This window comes from Narcine bancroftii, chromosome 7, assembly GCF_036971445.1.
Source record: "Narcine bancroftii isolate sNarBan1 chromosome 7, sNarBan1.hap1, whole genome shotgun sequence".
NCBI classification, from domain to species: domain Eukaryota; kingdom Metazoa; phylum Chordata; class Chondrichthyes; order Torpediniformes; family Narcinidae; genus Narcine; species Narcine bancroftii.
Window position 1 is genome coordinate 6,101,084 of NC_091475.1, and position 22,730 is coordinate 6,123,813.

The following is a 22,730-nucleotide window of genomic DNA, read 5'->3' on the forward strand; positions in this document are numbered from 1 at the left end:
CAGTGGAGGTTCAATTGATAGTGATCGAAGCAAGCAGGTAAAAGCTGAAACATAATACTTTTGAAAGGTGGAGCAGGTATGAAGTGCCAAATGGTCTACAATTGCCTCCATTTTGTATGCTCTGAAGTTACTTAGTTTTGATAGATTCAAATAATCATTGGATGAAAATATCTACAGTTCTTCATTTAAACCGTGCAGATTCAATAAAGATGCCATAAACCATAAATCCATGAGATATCTTCATCCAGTGATTACTTGAATCTACTGCACCATCGTTTTGATTTTTACAAAGTAGTTAAATTGTTTTTGGAATGCCTCAGGTTGATCAAAACAGCCTGATATTTTCTGCAGCATTATGACATTTTGACTGAACTCTCTTGTCAATAATTTGAGATTTCTGTCACTTTCTGATGTTTGCATAAAGTGCATCAGCAAATGGGCATATAGATGATTTTGGAAAAAAACTGACTTGATTGCCACTGGTAGAAACTCTTTACCAATCCTGCTTTTATTTTGCTGTCCCCTACAGAACCCGAGACACTGTCAACTGTTGATCAGTTCCCCTCAACAAATTACGCCAAGACTCCAGGTAAGTAATGATTCACAGAAACTCTTTACCATAAGTAAGTAACTCTACCATAAATGCCTTGGAAGAATTCAATCTAACTATCCGAGTTTTTGCATTGTTGATGAACACTGTATGAAATCACTGAAGACTGTCTATCAATTTTGAATTATAGGATTCACAGACATCTACTGAATTAATTTATCAAGTATAATGGATTCCTATCCAACAGATCTGTATTGAGGCTAATTGAAGCAACCAAAAAAGATTCATGAAGATATTACAGAGACTGGAGGGTCTTGGGTTATAAGAAGAGACTCAATAGGCTATCTTTTTCCTGGAGCATTGGAGGCTAAGAGGTGACCTTAGAGATGTACAAAATTATTAGAGCCATGGATAAGCTGAATAGATTTTCCCCAGGACAGCAGAATCTGCAACTTTTCACAGAGAGGGAACATGTTTGTGGAAGGTTGATAGAATTACAACATTTAAAACACAATTGGACAGGTACAAGGATTTAAAGCAAAAAGATATCTGGGCAAGTATGGAAAAGGGGGGACTCACTCAGATGGGCAACTTGGTTGGAATTGATGAATTGGGCTGTTTCTGTGTTGTACTGCTCGATGACTCTCTAGCTGAATGCAAGCATAGTAAAAGGTCCATATCCTTCTATGCCAGTGGTCATCAATCTTTTTCTTTCCACTCACATACCACTTTAAGTCATCCCTGTGCCATCGGCGATCTGTGATTAGTAAGGGATTGCTTAAGGTGAGTGGGAAGGGAAGGTTGAGAACCACTGCTCTAGACCCAATCGTTACTGAAATATTTTGCTTCAGGAAAAATGGTCATTGGTCCGTTTCCTTTGGAGTTATGAAACCCTGCACATAACGAGTCAATGAGGGACGATTAAAACAGTAATTTTCAAATGTTTTCCTTTCATCCACATCCCACCTTAAGCAATCCCTTACTCATCACAGAGCACCTATGGCATAGGAAATATTTAAAGTGGTATGTGAATGGAAAGAAAAAGGGTGAGAAACACTGGTCTATGCCTTGCAATATTCAAAGGCCTGTCTAACTGTCTCTTAAACATATTGATTACATCGGACTCCACCACCTCCTCTGGTGGCAAGTTCCAGATAGCAACTCTCTGTGCAAAACAAAACTTTCCCTTCAAGTTCCCTTAAACCTTTTGTCCTCTCTCCTTAAACCTATAGTTAAAGAGTTCTACAGCACACAAACAGTCGTTTCAGCCCATCCTGCCCATGCCAATCAAATATTCCATGCCTTGTTTTTGAAATTTCTATCTTGCGAAAAAGATGTTGACCCTCTACCCCAGTGGTTCTCAACCTTTTTCCCATTCCATTGTTGCTCTGTGATGAGTAAGGGATTGCTTAAGGTGGGATGTGGGTGGAAGGAAAAAGTTTGAAAATTACTGTTTTAATTGTCCCTCATTGACTCGTTATGTGCACGGTTTCATTACTCCAAAGGAAATGGGCCAATGACAATTTTTCTCAAGCAAAATATTTCAATAACAATTAGGACTAGAGCAGTGATTCTCAACCACTCACATCCCCCCCTTAAGCAATCCCTTACCAATCACAGAGCACCAATGGCATTGGGATGACTTAAAGTGGGATGTGAGTGGAAAGAAGAAGGTTGAGAACCACTGGCCTACCCTATCAACGTCTCTTTTAATTTTGTACATCTCCATCAGGACACACCACACCAGGAAAAATCAGATCCAGCTGATCTGATCTCTCATCAAAATTAAAGCCCTCCAGACCAGACAATATCCTTGCACTCTCTGTAGTGCCACCACATCTTTTGTATAGCTTAGCAACCAGAATTACACACAATACTCCAAGTGTAACCAGAGTTTTTGAAAGCTGCAACATATACCCCAATGTAGAAATACAAACCATCTACCTTTGCTACCTGTGTTGCCACTTTCAATAAAGCATGGACTTGAATCCCAAGGTCCCTCTGTTTATCAGCATTCCTTGGCAACCTACTAATTACTGAATATATCTACCCTCATTTGACTTCACAAAATGCATCATCTCTCACTTGAATATTAAATTCCATATGCCAACTCTCCAGCCAACTTTCCATATGACCTACATCCTTGGGACAACCTTCTTTGCTATCCACACGACCACCAACTTCTGTGTCATTGGAAAATGCCCTAATCAAACTGATATTCATGCCTAAGTTGTTCCATTATTTCTCTCAACAGTGTTTTCCAATTGGGCACCATACAAATATATTAATTTTGCTGGGGGACTAGCTATGTTAACTTCTGTCAGTTCTGTTTAATTCTCGCTGAAGAGAGATGTGCATGGTGCAAGCTATGAACAATAAGTGTCTTTCTCCAATCACTAATAAATTCTTTGATGCCCTATGGAATGCAAAAAAAAAACATAATGAGGCAAAAAAGTCAATGAATCATTTGCAACCACTTGGGTTGTTTGGAGTTTGCATTATATTGCATGTGTATTAACTTTAAGGGTCTGTTGTATGTTATTAAATCATATTCTGAGAGATGAAGTAATCTGACTATAGTGTGATATGGACAGAATTTCAACTTCTAGCCTTGCACTGATTTTAATTTTGTTTGGTAATGCATGTACAAGAGGGGATTGCGTATAGAACGTCAATTAGAACATAGGATTGGATAAAAGGAAAATATTCCATGAGCATATCGATTCAGAGTGTTTTACAAAATGCAGAGAAATTAATTTATTCTCTTTGAATTGATGGCTCTGCTCCATAGAGGAGCAACGTCTATCATTTGAAATGAATCAGAAGCGATTTGCAATTTTGACAAGCTTCTTGGCAGCAGAAAAAAATGGTCCTTGCACTCAAATGGTAGTCGAGTACTAGAAAATCAAAATGATGCCAACATTTTCTGTTGGTGTTCAAGGACATTTGTGGCAATGCATTGAGCAATTTATTATGCTTAATTAGAGTGGTTGGATGATTTGTCTTGTTCAATTTAAATGGCTGATTTGGAGCTTATGCAGCATGTGGCTTATAATATGTTACTGCATTGTTGTTTCAACTGCATTTTGCTCAAATTTTAACCCAGGAGTTTGCTTTCATTCATATTTTCCTCTTTTCACAAGATTTCTTGTTGTTAATAGTATCAAACATTGCTAAAACTGGTACTAACAAATGCAGAATAACCCCCAGTTTTTCTGGATATAGTTCCATGGCATAAAATGGAGGACTCCTCCTCGCATGCATTATTAATATGATATTAAAGTGGGTTTATCAAAATGCATTTTAAATATTCATACCTTCAATTGCCTATAACAGGATCCACTAAGTTACAATCATTAAAGTGAGATTACAGAAGTGCCTTAGCTGGTCAAGAACCCAATTCAGCCAACTGGATTTTAAATGACTGCAATGAAATTGAATATTAGTCTTTTGTTAGCTATTTTCACCAAAAAAAAATGCAATGAGATTTGCAGCATGAACAAAAGATGTGGGAAACGTGCAGCACCCCAATCAACATTCATAAAGGGAAAATACTTGCATCTCGATGTTTCATCAGAGCTGAAAGACTTAATGATCAATTAATCCATTAATCAGGTTGGGAAAAAATACTGAAAGGTTGATCGGGGAATAATGCATGGGGAATATACAAATGATAAGGTGGAAGATTGCAAGTGAAAGTGACATGCCGTGCCCTGAGGACAAAATCAATGTGAATACTTCAAGGTCACGCTGAGGAAGTGCCATTTTGCCAGGAGAGCACTCCTTCAAGTTCAGTGTTGAATTACACAGCATAGGAGGTCTGTGGTAGATAGTGACCTGGTTGTGTGACCTGCAAGATTTTAGGTGAGACTGAAGGTCTTATAAGGAAGGCAATGGAAAGATGCTTTGAAACTATTTTTTTTTGACGTCAAGTAACATTATTCTGTTAAGCAGTTTTTATTTGAACATGATGTCCATTAATTTCTTCTTTGTAGCTGAAGTATCTTGACTCAAACACTTACAGTGGTTGTCTTTAAGTTTTACGTTCTGATGAAACAAGTCCACTTGTGGGGGTTTGTTTTTGGAGATTTTGCCGTACCTGCTGCATGTGACCAGGCATTTCGACACTTTTTCAATAATTTGGATTTTTCCTTTCAGATACTGTGTGATCAAAGCCAAAAAGTCACTTCCAGACTCATAAAATTGCTTTCTTTTGAATTTGTTACAGAAAATCCACCCGTCTTCAGGTCAACCCCAGTATCTAATATTGATGGCCAGGGGCAAGAAAGATTTAGAGGTACAGTATTCCTGTCAGCTTGGCTCAGTTGGGAACACCTTTGCCTCCTGAGTCGGAAGGTTGTGGGTTCAAGCCCCACCCCAAGGACTTGAGAACATAATCTTTGCTGACACTTTAGTGCAGTGCTGAGGGCATGTTATATTGTCTGAGATGCAGTCCTTCAAATTCACAAATAAATTGCTACCCATTCTGCTGTCGAAAGTGGTTTTGGTAGACATTAAAAGCGGCATGGTACTATTCTTGAAGAGCAGGGAGTTCTCCTGGCATCTTAATCACCATTCCTTCCTTAATGAACACCAGCAAACTGTCTGGTCATTCCTGCCACTGCTGTTTTGTGAGATCACATTTCCAAAATCCAGCTCTGTCTGCCTGCGTAAGCCTATGCAACCACAGTGATTTTAATCTGCTGTGTATGAAGTTTTTGAGCATGTTTGAGAAATGTGATAAGATTTATGAAGATGTCATGGGTTTATGTTAGTCTCCTCTTCCATTTTATGTTGGAAGGTATGGTTGATGAATGTTTTTCATTCTTAAATAATTTTTTTTTGGATAGAGCGGAATGCAGGTGCTTCTGTGGTGGAATAAGCCCTTCAATTTACTGCATTATTTGAAAGAAATGTTTCTTTCACCTTGTGAAACCATCTGAGATCAAGGATCAAGTGAACTGCACAGCTCCTCCTGTAATTTGCCCACGTTGCTAAGTTGATAAATGTATTAAAGAAGCTAAAAGTAGGAGTGCTGTGTAAAATAGAACAATTCAGGACGATTCTGTTCAGAATTTGGGCAAAGAGCAGTGTCTCGCGGCTGTTGTATAATCAACAGATCTACCTGTAGCCGCCAGAATGAAAATGTTGAAGGCTTCAGAAATAATGTCGCAAGTAAAAATAAGATAAACTTTCATTGGACGGTAGATATTATCTTCAGTTTGCAACATTATTTTGAGTGGATCAATTAAAATTATAAATGCCAGGGAGCATTTGAACCACATGAAAATATTCACAAATGTGGGCATTAAAAGTAACTAAAAATAAACGTCGACTTCTTTTCAGAAAAGTGGAAGAAACCTAAAGATTTATAACTTTTCTAATGAAATTTGAATCCTTAAAATCAGTTCATGCATTATACCTGGTAGGAGATGCATCTATCCTTGTAGTTATGTCCGAGTTGCTCTTCAACCAGTCACTCTGTCACATTTTTCTGCTCATTTTCAATAACTTTTTAAAAATTTTCAAGTACTTATTCAGGTCACTTTTTAAAAAATTTTAACTTTAGACATACTAAATATAACATGTTAACAGTTAACTATAATAAAATGTTATTTTTTTTCCCACCCCTTGGTGATTCCCATGTAGTGTATTCTGACATCCTCTGATACCCATTATTTACTGACTGGATGATCATTTGAGCTAATCTGTCACTGGTTTTCCCTCAAACTCAGTCTTTTGAAAATCTCTGAGGCCTTCTCTTAAGTGAAAGGGTTTTGTTTTAATGACAACCTGTATTTACTGGAATGATTTCAATTATGTGCATCTACTGTAAATTATCAAGAACAAATTAGTTGAGAAGGAACATCAGTTTTGCATAGTCCACAGAAAATAAAGTTCCTGCTGATTGTCTTCGAGAGAACTCCTATTTCTCTCATTTGGACCATGAACATAGGTTAGTTTTCTGGTTGCAGGCATAAGGCACCTGATGTAGTGGTTTCCTGCATTAAACTTAACTTAATAAATTGATTCTATGTCAATAGAATCAGTTTGGAAGGAGAGTACAGAGCTCAAACAATTTCCATCACCAATTTATCAATAGCAATTCAAAGATGAATTTCTTCTCCACCCACAGCCTCAGAAGTTTACATATAATCAGGGTTAACTTGTATGCTAATTTACAACCACGACCACACCGCCGATGTACTCCATTTAGCTATGAAGGACAAGTAAACTATAAGCTTATTTGAATCATTGCGGAGAAACAAATCTTTTTTTTTAATCGCTACAATTTCTTTTCCCCTTTCCATGTGTGCCTTGACCTTTTCCACCCAACAATTCTGCTAAGTTTAATTTGTAAACAGAATAGTGTGTTATTGTTACCCTTTAAAATGATTCTTTGCCATTCTGACCGGGCCCAAAACAGGTGTATAAAATCTTTGAACTTTGAGCAAGAAAAAAGTTCTCAATATTGCACGATAATTCACAATATACAAGATAGAAGCTAAGATCTGTGTAAAAGGAATTTTTTTCAGCAATAATCACCAAGAAACCTTAACTGAGGCCAATTTGTGGCTTGATGTATTGATGTGTTCAACATCTGTGTTTTTAGTTCTTTCCAGTCAAGAGCAATAGAATCCATACCCCATCATATCGCAAGCAGTAACCTTCAAACAAAAAAAAGCAATTGGTAGCATTCTAAAGCCAAGCTGAAGATATCCAAAATGAATATTGGAAATAAGAGTGAAGTAGGAAAACAGATTGTTGACAGAAGCAAAAGGGGTCCAAGGAATTTGTTTCAGTTATGCAAAAAGTTGAGTATAAAAGGCCAGGTAGTTCCTTTGAGGGATAAGTTGGGTAGAAATATTATAGAGAATCAGGAAACACCAGATGTTAAATGTATTTCTCACATCAGTCTTTAGAAATGAAAACCATGAACAAAATCCAGATGCACTTATTTGGCTTGGAATCTGTAACATATGTAAAGATCAATAAAGTATATGTTACAAAAAAACGAAGAGAATTAACTGTCTGAAGGGTCCATGAGCTGGATAAGACATACCCCAGACTCATCAAGAAATCAGGCAGGAAATGAAGGAGACTCTTGTTAATATTTCTCAGAGCTACATAAATTAAAGAACAGTACCTGGACTGAACAGTAATGAATGCTATTCATAACAGGAATAATGGTAAACTGGTTTGTTTGAGGTATACAGTATATAAAATATCGGGGGTATTTATTTAACGATCTATAGTTTGGAAATAATGGAACACAGCTTGTAAATTTACTAGAATTCTGTAAAAATTGTAATATTAATTTAAGATTTACAGACATTGATTAGATAGAGGGGCTAAAAACTCTCATGCAATCAGAATCAACAGGACCAAGCCTTGTATTTCCTGTTCATTAAGGAGAAATCGGTGAACGCAATGCATTTGGATTTTCAAAAGGTATTTGGTCAGATAACACACAGTAGGTTGTTATGTAAAATAGGGTTCACAAGCTGGAAGTAACGGTCGCATAGTGAGGACCTGATTAAAGGATAGAAAACGAGAAGGGACGTGATCGGTTAATGTTTCACCAATGAGATGCAAAATAGTCCCTAAGTATTTGCAATTTGCATTAATAATTTAGATGAAGAGACCGAGGAAAAGTTTGCAAGGAATTTAGGTTGACTGAAGAAGTGGGGTGGATGTTTTTATGGAAAAGTATGAGGTTGAATGCTGTAACAGGAAGTGAAAAAAATTGAAATAGTGTCATATTAAAGGACTTTGTTGTGTGGCCTTATGAAACGCAGGAAATATACATACTAGTAATTAGGAAGCCAAATATTATAATCGATCTTTATTTCAACAGATCGGTGAAATTTTCAAAAAATGTATTCTGTTTTTTTTTTCTCTTTCCTACAAGAGTGAATTGTAGTTCAAGAAGATTGGACTAATCTTAATGAGGTTTAGAAGAAGTGCAATGCTTTGAGCAGGATGAATATGTCAAAAGGTTGTTGCCTCAAGATGGAAATCCAGGACTAGATATATTGTCATGAGGCATTTGTTTGTTTCACACTGTTCATGGTACAGCTGTTAGAACTTTGATCAACTTACTTTGGTAGGTATTGTTGCTTCAAACAACTACGTTTGGAAATAGAGAAATATTTCAGTATTAAAGGTTCCATTATTATCACGTAATACGTCATTTAGAATGTAGCATACGTGAAACTCTTCAACTTTGTCTACCGTAAGGAAGACAGGGAGTTGCCACTTTGTCCAGCGCCCCTCACAGAAACAAGGGCCCGGCGAGGAATGAACTCGTGACCCCTGGTTTACAAGACCAGTGCTCTAACCGATGAGCTATCGGATTCTTCCACATCTTCGACTGACTGGATGAACTTGGGTCGAAGATGAGGTCAATGGGGAAAAAAAGCATTTGAAGAGATGATTTTTCCCATGTTACATAATTCGCATTTTTTCTCAAATATTTTTATTGAGTTTAACATATAAACTTACATACAAAATATTAAGAAAAGCACTTAGCGAATCATCTTATATACATGGAAATACAAAAATAATTGATGGAACTACATCGACAGTTAATTTGCATTTCTAAGTGGTATAGATAAGGATTATGTAAAAACATACAAATACTTCTACAGACTCTGAAAACCACTTTTTTTTCCTTCTGTATCAGGTGATGATTACGGGGAAATTGCATGTGATTTAGAACACCTTGTGTTTTCTAATTCTTGAACTAGTTCCCCTTGCTGGTTGAATGATATAATGCAAGGATATGGCTATTAAATTGGTGACGATATACTATTGGATTGAGATTACTAACTAGCTGTTATTCCTACTGCTCTCTTCCCTTCTAAGGGCCTTATGTGAAATATATGTCAAAGGAAAAAATACCGTGCTCCATTACTGAATCGTTGAAGCATTTTTCAGAGGAAAACATTACAAATGAAAAAGCCTTAACTGCTCCACGATATCCACCTTCAAACCTTACCCTAGTGACCGTTGAAGGCTGCTCTTCCTTTCTCATTGTTGACTGGAAGAGCAACAAGAATGATACTGCAAGCGGTAATCGATTCACTTCTAATATTCTCTGCACTTTTGGAGTATACTTTTTGCTGTTTTGACCAATTGTGACGTTTTATGTTTGTGAATATCCACGTTTTCCAAAATGGAGTTGATGGTAGGCAAGCTATTTCTACCACCAGATTAGCTCGAACAAACCTGAGAACCTCCAGGAGATTCCTGGTCAAGAACTTGTTTCTGTTCTGACACGAGACAGCCAGAGTGATGCTGCCCTTCTCCTCTTCTACTCCTGATGATTTTCCTTGCAGGAGGCACCTCAACAGTAAAAGCCACTATTCAACCATCAGATCAGAAAGTACATTTGCCCTCTAACCTTGTGCCTGATTGGCTAAGAAGACCCTGTTAAAATGCTCGCCTTGTAGTGATCAGATGGGTGCCGATGGCATCATTGAGCAGCTAAAATCAAACACCTGGGCCAAGAAGTGCCTACTCACACTTTTTTTCAAAGCTGGAATGATCCTTCTGCTACTGCAGGAACAAGACCTTTAGCCCATTTTTTTTTCTCCCTGTATCTCACTAGCCAAGCAGAAGTTTCTGTGGGATAAAACGGAGTCCCTAAACACTGATCCCATTAATAGTGTTCACTTTGCTATTACTTGGTCACAGGCTTAATCACTAGTCAATTTTTCAAATTTAATAACCAGGCAGATCCTTTTATAAAAATTAAACTCCTATATTCAAGTTAGTCGTCGTCGAAAATAACCACAAATTGGGTTTGGGTAGGACAATCTGGCATCATTTAAATGAAAATAAATAAAATGCTTTCTTCCTCAGAAAAGCAGCAGTTTCTTTTGTGGTTTCTGAACTTTTATAACTTGAATGCCCATTATTTTGATGGATGTAATGAGTGCTGCAGGCAGCACATACCACTGTCCCTCTCCCCCCATGTACCTTCCCAATGCAGCAACCAGAGGTGAGGGAGCAGTATGACGGATGTAGGAGTCCCAGTCCTACACAGATGATTCCGAAATTGAATGACCTCTATCTTTACAGTGTTTGGGCCCTGAATGTATCAACTCTGCTACTGAGTTATCAGCGTAAACTGACTGGACTTGCTTTGAATTTCTCTGTACGCTCACCATTAACCCATGAGTTGTATTTCCTCCCCTCTACTGAAATATCATATCCTTAGCGATTGCTAAGAGAATTGGATTTTGCTCCAATTTGCTTCACTGCCACGCAATCCTATCAGAATGTATTGAATGGAGGTTCAGGACCTGATTTGTCTGATTAATAACTTATTGAGAATCAGAAGTGATCTGTGATCCAAAGTTATTTTAACTATTTGAACTGAGAAAAGACTACAGGGAAAATTATATGTGGGAGTGTATTTAGTTCTGACACTAATTGCAACCATATTTATTTTTAATTTTCCTCACTCTTGACATTAATTAAATTGCTTTTCCCTTTCTGAAATGTCTTTATATTTTCATCTTCTAGAGTATGAAGTTGTATCAGAAATGCAAGGTCCCGACAACAAAACAGAGAAACTCATTACTCTTACCAATCAAACCCATGCTGCAGTGGAAAATCTCAAACCAAACACGAGGTGAAAAAAGCATTTTTACTTTTCACAGTTTTCAAGTAATGCATTATTTTCTGTTCCATCAGAGTTTTGAGAATAGAACTACAGTAAATCAATCATCTGCTTATTTGCATGAAAGAATTCTCAGTTTATTAGAGCCAGTTGGGCAAATACATTTAGTTTTCTCAAGAATTGCAGAGTGGGCCTGCAAAGCTGATGTTTGGTAATCTTTTAGTCAGGTAGAGATTATTTTAATATTTCTGACATCAGTTAGCAAAATTAGTCATAATGGTTGGTATTAAAGGTATGCACTAATTACGACTAAATCTTAGTTTTTAATTGGTGAGAAGAAAATTCTGAGTGTGGTCAGAAAATGTTTTTTTTGTTAATAGGTGTAATATGCACTAATTACGACTAAATCTTAGTTTTTAATTGGTGAGAAGAAAATTCTGAGTGTGGTCAGAAAATGGCTGGCCCTACGTCTCTTGCTTTTCACCATGTTTGTTTTAGTTGGAAAAATTCCCACAGTGTTTCGTCAGGCACATAAAGAAATCAGCCCTGGAACCTCTCCTGGTGAAATCACCTGTGTACCTTCAGGAATTGATAATAATGTAAACACTGATCAAATTTTTATCATTTTTTCATCATTGAGGGGAATTGTGGAAAATAAAGTTTTGTACATCAAAACTTGTTTCTGGTTTGCTCACTGAGAAAGATTTGCCTCCTTTTACCTGCCATGTTAAGAAATTTTGGGACAATTTAGAAAAAGATATTTAGTGGCATGAAAAGGCCATCTCCCCCCCCCCCCCTCCATCCCCCCCTGCTCAATTTTATATGTGGCCAGAAAACTTTTCTATATTTTCCTGAGTCCAGTTTGAAATATTGTTGCCACATGTGTGATGGCAACAAATTGATGGGACCCCTTTGAGGCTGAAATATTATTAAACTTTTCTATCCAAAATTGCACACGTCAGTTGACCCCCACTACATCTTCCCTGTGTACAAGATCATGTCTGGTCTGTGGCTGATATTATGTGAACTGACCACCTGTCTCCAACGTTAATGTGAGGGTGTCACTGAAGGGCCTGAATGAATCTACTTCCACAGGGCACATTTTCAGGAACTCTGGAAATTGGAGCTCGTTCTTCCATTGCCTTTAATGAAATAATGACCATTATTTTTTTCAGTCTTCTTTCTGGGTACAAATCAACATTTCTTCCTCAGGGATGATTATTCCACCCACCTTGAACCAGGTTTTTAAAAGTGCAAACTTTTCATTTATGTGCATCGGTGATTGCCATTGCAAATGTTATCGTAAAGAGAGTTTGCTGAAAGAAATGGGTTTTAATAATCAATTACATATCTCTCCCTTCTTGGGTTAGCTCCAATTCCATATTTTAGAAATCCTATGATTTGGGAAAATGCCTTTCAAAATGATCGGCTTGTTATTTCTTTTCCTGAGTGTACACCGATTATTATACCCACGATTATTATACCCACGATTATTATACCCACGATTATTATACCCACGATTATTATACCCACGATTATTATAGTACCCACGATTTATCGGTCTAGGACTAGTTCTGTTTAAGAGTTTGCCCTGATTTATTTCTTTGTTCTACTGAACCTAATGAACTTGGTCTCTGTATTATCTGGCAGCTCTGTATAATTACAGAAATATTTATAATGCTACAGGAAAAATTAGCATACATATCAAAAAATTAATGCAGTTCCATGAACATTTGTAAGCATATAGTTAAATGTGGTTTAAGGGGTGGATTGCCACAGGAAAGAATGAGCTCAGAGAGCCATAAAAGGATAGATCTGAAGTTCAAGATTCCATGAATGTAGAAGAAAGGTTAGGCAGGTCATTATATTTTACCCTGATTGGACTGTTGCACTGAATGCTTCCAACACCTAGATGGTTATCTGACTTTGCAAGAATTTTCCCAGAGTCTAAACCAAAATGCAGTCTCATTAAAAACAATTCCTGGATTTAACTGATGTTTCAGAATTTTACTAATGTACAAGAAACTTCAAGCAGGACTAGAGAAAAAAAATTGATTGGTTTTGAATCCTGGCAACAGCTTGTACAGTGGAACACTTTGTGGGTCCAAGGTGTAGAAATATTGCATCTATCCTGACCCGTTTCGGATTTACTGTTTTAAATATGCTTGGTTGAGACAGGATGCTTTCCAACAAGGATTTATGGAGGGGAAAAAAATGGATTAATTTGCCAGGTTCATAGTGATCAAATTAGGCAAAACCTGAGATGAAGGTTACCAAACTGATCACAGAAATTCAAACAACCATTATTTTTATGTTTTCTTTTGCAGTGATGATGTTGAAAGTTTATTGTTATATTCATAAGGACAATGTGTAGATGTAAATAAATGTTTGCTTGATTCAGCTGTAAAGATACGTAACGAGCAATAAGTATAATTTAATTAATACAATGCACCATGAGGAAAAATATAAGGATAAATAAATACCAATTACAGTAGTACAAAAAGACACCATCTTCATCCTTCTTTATTCCTGGCCACTTGAGTTTCCAAACCAGGTTGTAATGTATCCAGTCAGTATATTTTTCACAGTACACATGTAGAAGTATTCAACATGCCAAATTTCTTCAGACTACTTGGAAAGTAAAGACTTTTGTGTGCCTGTTTCATGGTTGTCTCAATGTTCTGGCCCCAGGAGAGGTTCCAGGGTCTGCGGATCCTCGGAAGTTTGAAGATGACCTCATTGTTATGTGCACTATTTTTAAGCGTGCGCAGCGATTCCTTCCAGACCCAGTTCTCCCTGGCGTGATTCACCGCACCCTGCCCCGTGCCCCAACTCCCTTTGTTTGGTTGCAAAGGGGCCACTCCTGCCTGATCCTGGAATCCAATCGCATATTGGGGGCAGCTGGGCCGATGGGTAGAGTAGCAAAGAAACTACCCCTTCAACTGCTCCACAAATTTTGGCAGCTGGAAAATTTGGGGATGAAGCTTTATCTGCTGTAAAATGGTTTAAACATCTCTGACATCCAGGAACATTTTAAAAACAGTGAAAAATTAACTTGTTAATTTAAAAAAAACCCAGATAAATTCTATTAATATTTAAGCTATTCAAAAGTAACATCCCTTCTCTTTTGCTCCCTGAATGGTGTTTGATGTAGTGATATCCATTGGTCCATTCCATAAATGTAAATTTAACACAAATGTAATTGGTGTGCCACTCCTCATTTGGCTCCAAATATCATAAAATTGCAATTATAAGCTTAATATTTTCCTACTGTATTGTAGTTTCCATTAAAATAATAATTCTTATGGCCACAATTGGAGATAATAACATAGTCATCCCAAATGTCCATAATAACATACTGTTGAAAAACTTACCATCAATTAAAGGCTGAGTTTTCAAATTAATGTTAACTCAGATTTATAGCCATAACAGTATGGAAACAGGCCATCTCGGCCCCTCTAGTCCCCACCAATTTAAATGATTTCCTCTAGTCCCACCTACCTGCTCCCTGCCTATAACCCTCTCACATCCATGTACTCATCCAACCTCCTCTTAAATGACAAAAATGACCCTGCTCCAACCACCTCTTCCAGAAGGTCATTCCACCTAGCCACCACACTCTGAGTGAAGAAGCTATCTCTCATGTTACTTCTAAACTTTTGTCCCCTCACCCTTAACTTATGACCCCTCATTCCAATCTCACCTACCCTCAAGGGGAAGAGCTATTCACATCTATTCCATCTATCCCCTTCATAATTTCAAATGCCTCTATCAAATCCCCCCTCGACCTTCTACGCTCCAATGAATAAAGACCCAGTCTACTCAATCTTTCTTTGTATTTTAATTATGTATTTAATACCTACCTTAATTCCAAAAGAAGTACATTCTACCCATACACCAAAAGATTTATAGCAGAATTAGGCCATTCAGCCCATCAAGATGGCTCAACCATTCAAAACACGGCTGGTGTATTCTTTTAATCTCACCCCCATTCTCTTGCCTTCTTCGCATAATCTTTGGTGCCCTTACTAATTAAGAACCTTCTCAACCTCTGCTTTAAATCTTCTGAATGCTTGGAGTCCACAGTCCTTGGCAACATCCAGGTTTCACCGCGCTCTGGCTGATGAAACTCTGCTCATCTCTGTTCTAAAGGAGTGTAATTTTATTTTGAGCGGTGTCCTCTAGTCCTAGACTCTCCCACTACTGGAAACATCTTCTCCACATTTACTTTATCCAGCCCTGTTTGGATGAGATCTCTTTCCCCACCCCCCCCCCCCCTCCCAATCCCTCTAAATTCCAGTGAATATAGGCCCAGCAACATCAAGCGCATCTCATACTGTACCGGGCTTGATAGATGAGAAGTATTTGATGGCTCTGAGTCTGAACTCACTGGAGATCAGAAGGATGAGGGAATCAATGTTTATCCATAGTTGATTAATATCTTATAGAATCATGGCTGAGTCTTCATCAGCTTTTTATAATATGATGCATACTTTGCTCTTAACAAAAAAAGACTCTAATGCCAGTATTCCATTTCAATAAATATGTTATTAATATCTTTCTTCAGCAGAAGGGAATCCCAAAATATGGATATAGTTGAAAACAACTGACAGTTTGGGATAAACATAGAGTTCTTATGGAGAGAAGAGATTTGGAGTAAGCTATAAATCAAAGTCAATTTGGAAAAAAAAATAAAGTGGTTTCTTGGTGGCTTTAGTGAGCAGGTTTGGCTTAGAAATCTGCAGAAGATGTATGTCTCAACTGTTTGGCAGAATCACCCATCCTGGATTTTTAAAAAAGAAAATCTTCTCGTTAGTAGAATATGTGCAGCATTCTGTGGCCGCATATGAAGGCCTCACGGTTTATAAACCATTCCCTGTCAGTGGTATTTATGATGGAGACTTCCAATACTGAGGCCATTTCCTGGATAAGGTGCGTCAGAATAGCACTTCCGTTCACCCCTTGAGCTTGTGAATAATGACTTGCATCCTTTTCAGTTTATGTTTATCCTGGCAGCACTTTGGGGGAAAAAATAAAGAGAACCTTTGAGATCAGATGATATTAAAGCAGTTTATATGAACAACATTTCCATTGACACAGTTGCTGGATTTAATTTTTCCTAAGGGTAATAATTAGGACCAGTCTTACCACATGTACTCTGTGGTGAAAACAATCAAAAGTGGGCCAACCGCGAAGTGGCTGTAGTCAACATTACACATTTCAAGCCAGCTTCTATCTAATTTCTTTGTAGGGAAACTGGAAAACCAACCAATGGGGTCTACATTACCCTTTCGAGATGAGGGCGTAGATTCCTGGACTATAGTTTAGATTAGGGATGGCAGTTCAATTTCTGATTTACTTAATGTTATACTTCTCCCCTCAGGCAACTGCATCAGTTCTGTTGCTGCTCCACCGGCTGGTCATGATGGTTGCTTTTAGAGTGAGAGCGCTCTACAGATGGAAACTGGCCCTTTAACCAAAATTGTCAATGCTGATTAGGCCAGCCCCATTTGCCTACATTTAGCCAATATCCTTAGACACATTTCCTATCCAAGTCAATGCTCAAATGCTTTCTAAATGGTACGATTGTCCTCTCTTCTACCACTTCCTCTAGCAACTTGTGGCACCTTCTGTGCGGAGGTGTCCTTTGGGTCAGTTTTAAATCGTTCTCCTCTCGCATTAAATTAATGCATCCTGGGACAAAGCCTATGACTATTTGCCTTATCCTATGCCCCCTTGTGGCTTTATAAAGAGATCCGAAGAGCAGTGTGTAAGATTATTGTGTAATGTGATAGCCGTGCTCCTGTCAAGGTACAAAAAGTACAACCAAGCCAAGCAGTACAATTCAAACAGACTTTATTCGAATAACGCTAGCGGGAATGAGCAGTCATTAGTGTTGGGTGGACAAGGTCACTTCACTAAGACCATTTGGTCTCATTCAAAGAAGAGTCACAGGGTACAATATTTAAGGCATTTTCCTGCATGCAAGTTGGATATCATTTCTTTGAACATATTGTTACAACATGTTTTACGTATCCGCTTCCTAGAGACAGGGAAATGGTTTGTTGTCAATCATTTATTCTTATGTACAAGCCATAATTAAGAGTCATCCTTGTAAACAAAAATCAACACAAGTCTGGAAGGGTCACTCTCAGTACACACCAATATCCATTCTCCACCTGCCTGCCTGATTTCTGCTTTTCAATTAGCACATAATGACATGAAAGAATTTTTACAAAGTCAGTATGGCTTAGAAAGCAGATTCCAAATGATTCAAAAGGAAAAGTTACTCCTTCTAAATGTCATCGCATCCTATATTAAAACTAATATAAAAGTTATATGAAAAATATAAAAGTAATATAAAAGTAATATGAAAAAGTTTGAAAATCACTGTTTTAATCATCCCTCATTGACTCGTTATGTGCACGGTTTCAGACCTCCAAAGGAAATGGGCCAATGACATTTTGTCTCAAGCCAAATATTTCAGGAACAATTGGGTCTCGAGAAGTGATTCTCATCCTTCCCTTTCCACTCACATCCCACCTTAAGCAACCCCTTACTAATCACAGAGCACCACCGATGGCCTAGGGATTGCTTAAAGTGGGATGTGAGTGGAAAGAAAAAGGGTTGAGAACCCCTGTTAAATCTAAAGGAAGGGATTTAATTCAAAAGAGACCAAATTTTGTGTGCACTTTCAGCTTTCCCAGACGATCTGGTCATGCAGTTCTAACAGGCCACATCTCAAGATATTTTTATTATTCACCCAATACAATGGATGCACCTTTGGCTGAGAAATATGTTTCTCCTGGAAATTGCAGGATTTGAAGCCCATTCCTGACCAGCCGCAACAAGTTTTGTTTCTGAATTCCAGGTTAGCAACCAGAAATCCATGTATGTTTGAGGGATGTATTTACTCCTTGCATTTGTTTAGATAGCATTTGAATCACATAACCTTGCTGCAGAATTTAATCTGAGCAATCGAAACGCTTCTGTTTCATCTCAGAAATGTCAATTTACAGCAAACGCGGACCTGCGTGAAGTAAACAAACTGTCTGCAGGGCAGGAACTGTACACAAGGTACTGGAGAAACTCCACAGAAAGAAATAGTTTATGATTCAGGCCAAACACCCTGCATTGGGAACGGTTCCAGATGAAGGATCGGCTGTTTATTTCCTTCCATGCACGTCGCCCGGCCTGCTGAGTTCCTCCAGACCTGCTTCAACCAAATGTGATTTTATTGATCTTTTTTTCTCCCCTTCCTGCACTATGGTTAATCTATCTGTGGCTACTGTGTCTCTTACGGCTGAAATTTTCACACGCACATTTTAAAATATGTATAGATGAGCTGAGATTGCACTGGATTTAAGAAGTAGACGTTCAGCATTCATTGAAAAATACAATTTATAAAGGCAAATCATACATTTTTGTTGTTCTGAAGGGTTGAATAGAGTGAATTGTTTTTAAAATAAGAACAAAGTATTTTTAAAAAATTTACTCATGTACTGACATTATTATGTTTAACAGCTATACCTTTTCGGTGACACCCACAAACGTGCATGGCAGAGGCCCATCTAGTGATCCACTTCCTTTTGTAACAGAATCAGGTAAGTGAGTCTTTCCGACGGAAATGTGGAGAGACCATTAAACAACTTCATTCAGATTGAGACTTGCAGGTGCCTGCCTTGAATCCATCCCACCTCGCAAGTCTGAAATTCATTAACTTTGCCGCAGCGCTTTGAGTTGTGGGCGATGGCAGAATGAGGTTGAGAGAGAACCTCAACTTTTTACCATGGGGGGGGAGAAAAAATAGTTTCTTGCATCACCCTTGAAGGGGCCTACCTCTAATTTTAAGGCTTCCTAGCTCTAGATTTAACCCACCAAAGGAAATGACTTCATTTCTATAATCATCTCAATCTTATCACCACTTAACCTCCTTAACTTTAAAATCTGGATTATGAAATATGCTCACACATTTAATTGTTGTGTCCCTGAATCTTATCCAGGTAAGATTCTAGAGAATCACTGCTGCAGTCCACCCCTACCCCAAGTAAATGTGCCCGATGTGCACTTAGTAGAAGGTGGTGTAGTATTCCAGATGGGTGGTGACCACAGATCCAAACAGCAATAACTCCTTATAATTTCAGTCCTACTGAAATACAGAGCACCATTGCATTATTCTTTTACATTAATTTTGTTCCAATGACTTTTGGTGATATCTATACTGCATTGTTGAATAGTATTAAAACAACATAGTAATTGCCTTGTGGACAGAGAGTATGGACTGCAAACAACAAGAAATGTGGGAAAAGAGAGAGACCCTCTCTCAAAGAACTTGGAAGAACTGCAGCCAACTTAAAACATCGGCAAGCTAAGCAAACAACGCGGGGGCTCAACAGGGCAGGCAGCATTCGCGGTAGATAAAGTCAGCCAATGTTTCAAGACTTGTTAAAGGGTCCCAACCTGAAACGTTGGCCGATTGTTCGTGGATGCTGCCTGACTTGCCGAGTCCTTCCAACTTCTCGTTGCTTGTTGGAAATCTGCTGTTTCTGTGTCTCTTTTGAAACTCATCTGCAATACTGTTATATTTTCCTTCCACAATTAAGAGATGACTCCATAAGCATTTCTTTCAACCAAGTCCAGCAGTGGAATTTATTTTGAAGTTATTAACTAAACAATGGAACACTGGCAGAAAACAAAAAAGGAGCATCCTTTCTTAGTAACATATTTTTATTTATGTTTACATTACATGCAATTGAACAGTACAGTGATGTATTGTAAGATTCAGAAGAAGAGGAAAAAAATAAACAACCTTATCATTCAAAGCCCCTACCACTAAGCAAGGTTAAAATCTGACATCTAGGAATTAAGTGACAACACCAAAGCTTCAGAACAATCTGAATTTTTAGGTTATGGTAATCGTCCATAAATGGGCCTCGCGTCTTTTGGAAGTTAATATTTGGTTCTTTAATGGCATATCTAATTTTTTCTAAACTTAAACAAGACAATATCACTTGTTGCATAGGTGGAGTATTATCTTTCCATTTAATCAAAATTCCTCGTCTGGCAATCAACAAAGTGAAGGATAAAATTCGGTTGATAGTTGAAGTCAGTGAAACATCATCTTGCAATGATTCGAATAGAGCAGTGAAAGGGCAATTTTCATTCCCAAATCCTTTTTTTTACGCTCTTGATTTGCTTATGGCAAGGAAAGCACCCCCACTTAAATAAAGCTAAAAGTTGGCAATTCTAGGGTCTTTTTTAAAAATCCTCTTCTTTACATAAACTAACATAATTAGACACAGTTTGAGAATATGGGCAAGGTTTAGGTTTTTTTTGGATTTCGGAGTTTTTCTCTTGCCAGCCCCGTTATATCTAATCATCTTTTTCAACCTTCTTTGCAAGATATTGTCTTTAATGACTGGAACAGATTGGGTATTAACTGTAAGACCTTTTTATTTGAAACAATTTTACCAAACACTTTTTTTTAAAGATATTTACAAGTTAGACATTTTGTTTAGTCTCAGATCCCTGACTTTCCGCGAATTCCCAAGTCAAACATTCTTGATACACTTTTTGATTTACAGCTTTCTTATAAAAGTTTAAAATCTCTTATTTATAATAATTTGCTTGATTTAAGCATAGCCTCATTAGTTAAAATCAAAGACGATTAAATCAAAACCGTACACAATATTCAAGCTATGGCCTCACAAAGGCCCTATAAAACTGCAGTAAGACCTCCCTGCTTCTATATTTAAAACGGTTTGTAATAAAGGCAAATATGCGGTTTCCTTTCTTCACTGCTTGCTGTGCCTTTGTTTCAACTTTCAGTGACCCAGGTCTCGTTGCACCAACCCTTTTCCTAATTTGTCCCCATTCAGAAAATAATCTGCCTTCCTATTACAGCCTTCAGAGTGGATAACTCTCACATTATACTGCATCTGCCATACATTTCCCCATTCTCCTAATCTGTCCAAGTCACCCTACAGCCTCTTGGAATCTTCTTCACAGCATGTACTGCCACACAGCTCAGTGTCGCCTGCACTGGGGTCCCAGCATTAAACCGTTTAGTACCCACCTCACTGACAAAAGGCAAAGGAGGAAAAACCCAACACCCAACCCCAACCAACCAATTTTCCCCTGCAACCGTGTCTGCCTGTCCCGCATCGGACTTGTCAGCCACAAACGAGCCTGCAGCTGACGTGGACATTTACCCCCTCCATAAATCTTCGTCCGCGAAGCCAAGCCAAAGAAGACCCCACAAGTACCTGCCCATCTGTAAATGATTCATTCAATAACAGCATGACAACCAGTTTTCTATTCGCATCAGTACATTACCTCCTATACAATGTTCTCTGATTTTGTGCTCTTGTGTGGGACTCTATCAGAAGCCCTTTTAAGGTCAAAATACACCAGATCCCAAGCTTACCATTATCTACTATACTGGTTATCTTGCATAAATCCATGCTAACTTGAACTAATCTTCTCCAAATGCACAGCAATGACATCTTTAATAACTGACTCCCAACATTTCCTCACTAATGAAGTCAGGTCTATAATTGCATGAATTTTCTCTTCCTCCTTTCTTAAAAAGTCATGTTACAATAGCAATCCTCCTTAACCACTCAAGGATGCAGGCTATCGGGCCCTGGGGATTTATTGACTTTCAACATCATCAGTTTACTTATTACGGACAGTAATTTCCATCACTTTGTGCTATTCCCTCAGGCTCCCAGTTCTCCTGGAAGGATGCATGCATCTTCCTGAATGAAGACCAATCCAAGAAATCTATTCAATTGGTCTGCCACTTCCTTGTTCTCCATCATGAGTTCCCCTGATTCTGACTGCAAGGGATTACATATGCTTTAGCTAGTCTCTTTCTCTTTACATACCTCTTGAAGCTTTTGCAATCACTTTTTAATAATTCCATGCAGACGTTCTCTTGTACTCGATCTAACTGCTTCCAATTAGACCTTTTGTCGTCTTCTGCTTAATTCTAAATTTCTCCCAGTGTTCAGATTTGCTGCTTTTCCAAGACAGTTCTCTCCTTAGCTGCTTTCTCCATTTTATTTTTATGGCAAACAGACATGTGCAGCTTTTTTCCTCCGGACAATCGTTAAATGCCTGCAATTGTCCATCTACCGGCAATCCATCAAGTGTACCTTGCCAATTCGGGCACTTGTCATTGCAGTTACCCTTCTGTACGTTCTGGACTCGCGTTTCTAAATTGTACGAGTGCATTCATAATCATACAAGGGAGGGTACTCAAAGATTGGCAATGATCCAGTGAAGGTGTTGGGACTTGTGGCAAAATAATTAGTCAAACAGGAAGAGATAAGAAGAGCCTAGGCTCATTCATTTGGGCTGGAAAGGTATCCATAATGACTTCACTGTTAACCTGCTGTCAAATACAGTTGTACTCCAGTGAACAAAGTCTGCATACTTAAGAAGGCAGCACAGTTAATGTAGCAGTTAGTGCAGTGGTTCTCAACCAATTTTCCCCTGCGACCGCTGCAACCGTGTCTGCCTGTCCCGCATCGGACTTGTCAGCCA

General features: G+C 38.2%; 1 protein-coding gene across 6 annotated transcripts in view; it reads left to right on the forward strand.

Moving 5' to 3' along the window:
- The window catches only part of LOC138738437 (target of Nesh-SH3-like), a 207,561-nt gene that overhangs the window by 168,955 nt on the left and 15,876 nt on the right, over nt 1–22,730 (forward strand). For 5 of the 6 annotated variants that reach the window (XM_069888645.1, XM_069888648.1, XM_069888644.1 and 2 more), the window contains 5 exons: nt 530–589; nt 4,779–4,847; nt 9,419–9,625; nt 11,084–11,192; nt 18,705–18,784. In XM_069888645.1, coding sequence (XP_069744746.1) covers nt 530–589; nt 4,779–4,847; nt 9,419–9,625; nt 11,084–11,192; nt 18,705–18,784 — 525 coding nt within the window. The remainder of the gene's footprint in view (nt 1–529; nt 590–4,778; nt 4,848–9,418; nt 9,626–11,083; nt 11,193–18,704; nt 18,785–22,730) is intronic. The other variant, XM_069888646.1, reaches the window with a different exon arrangement.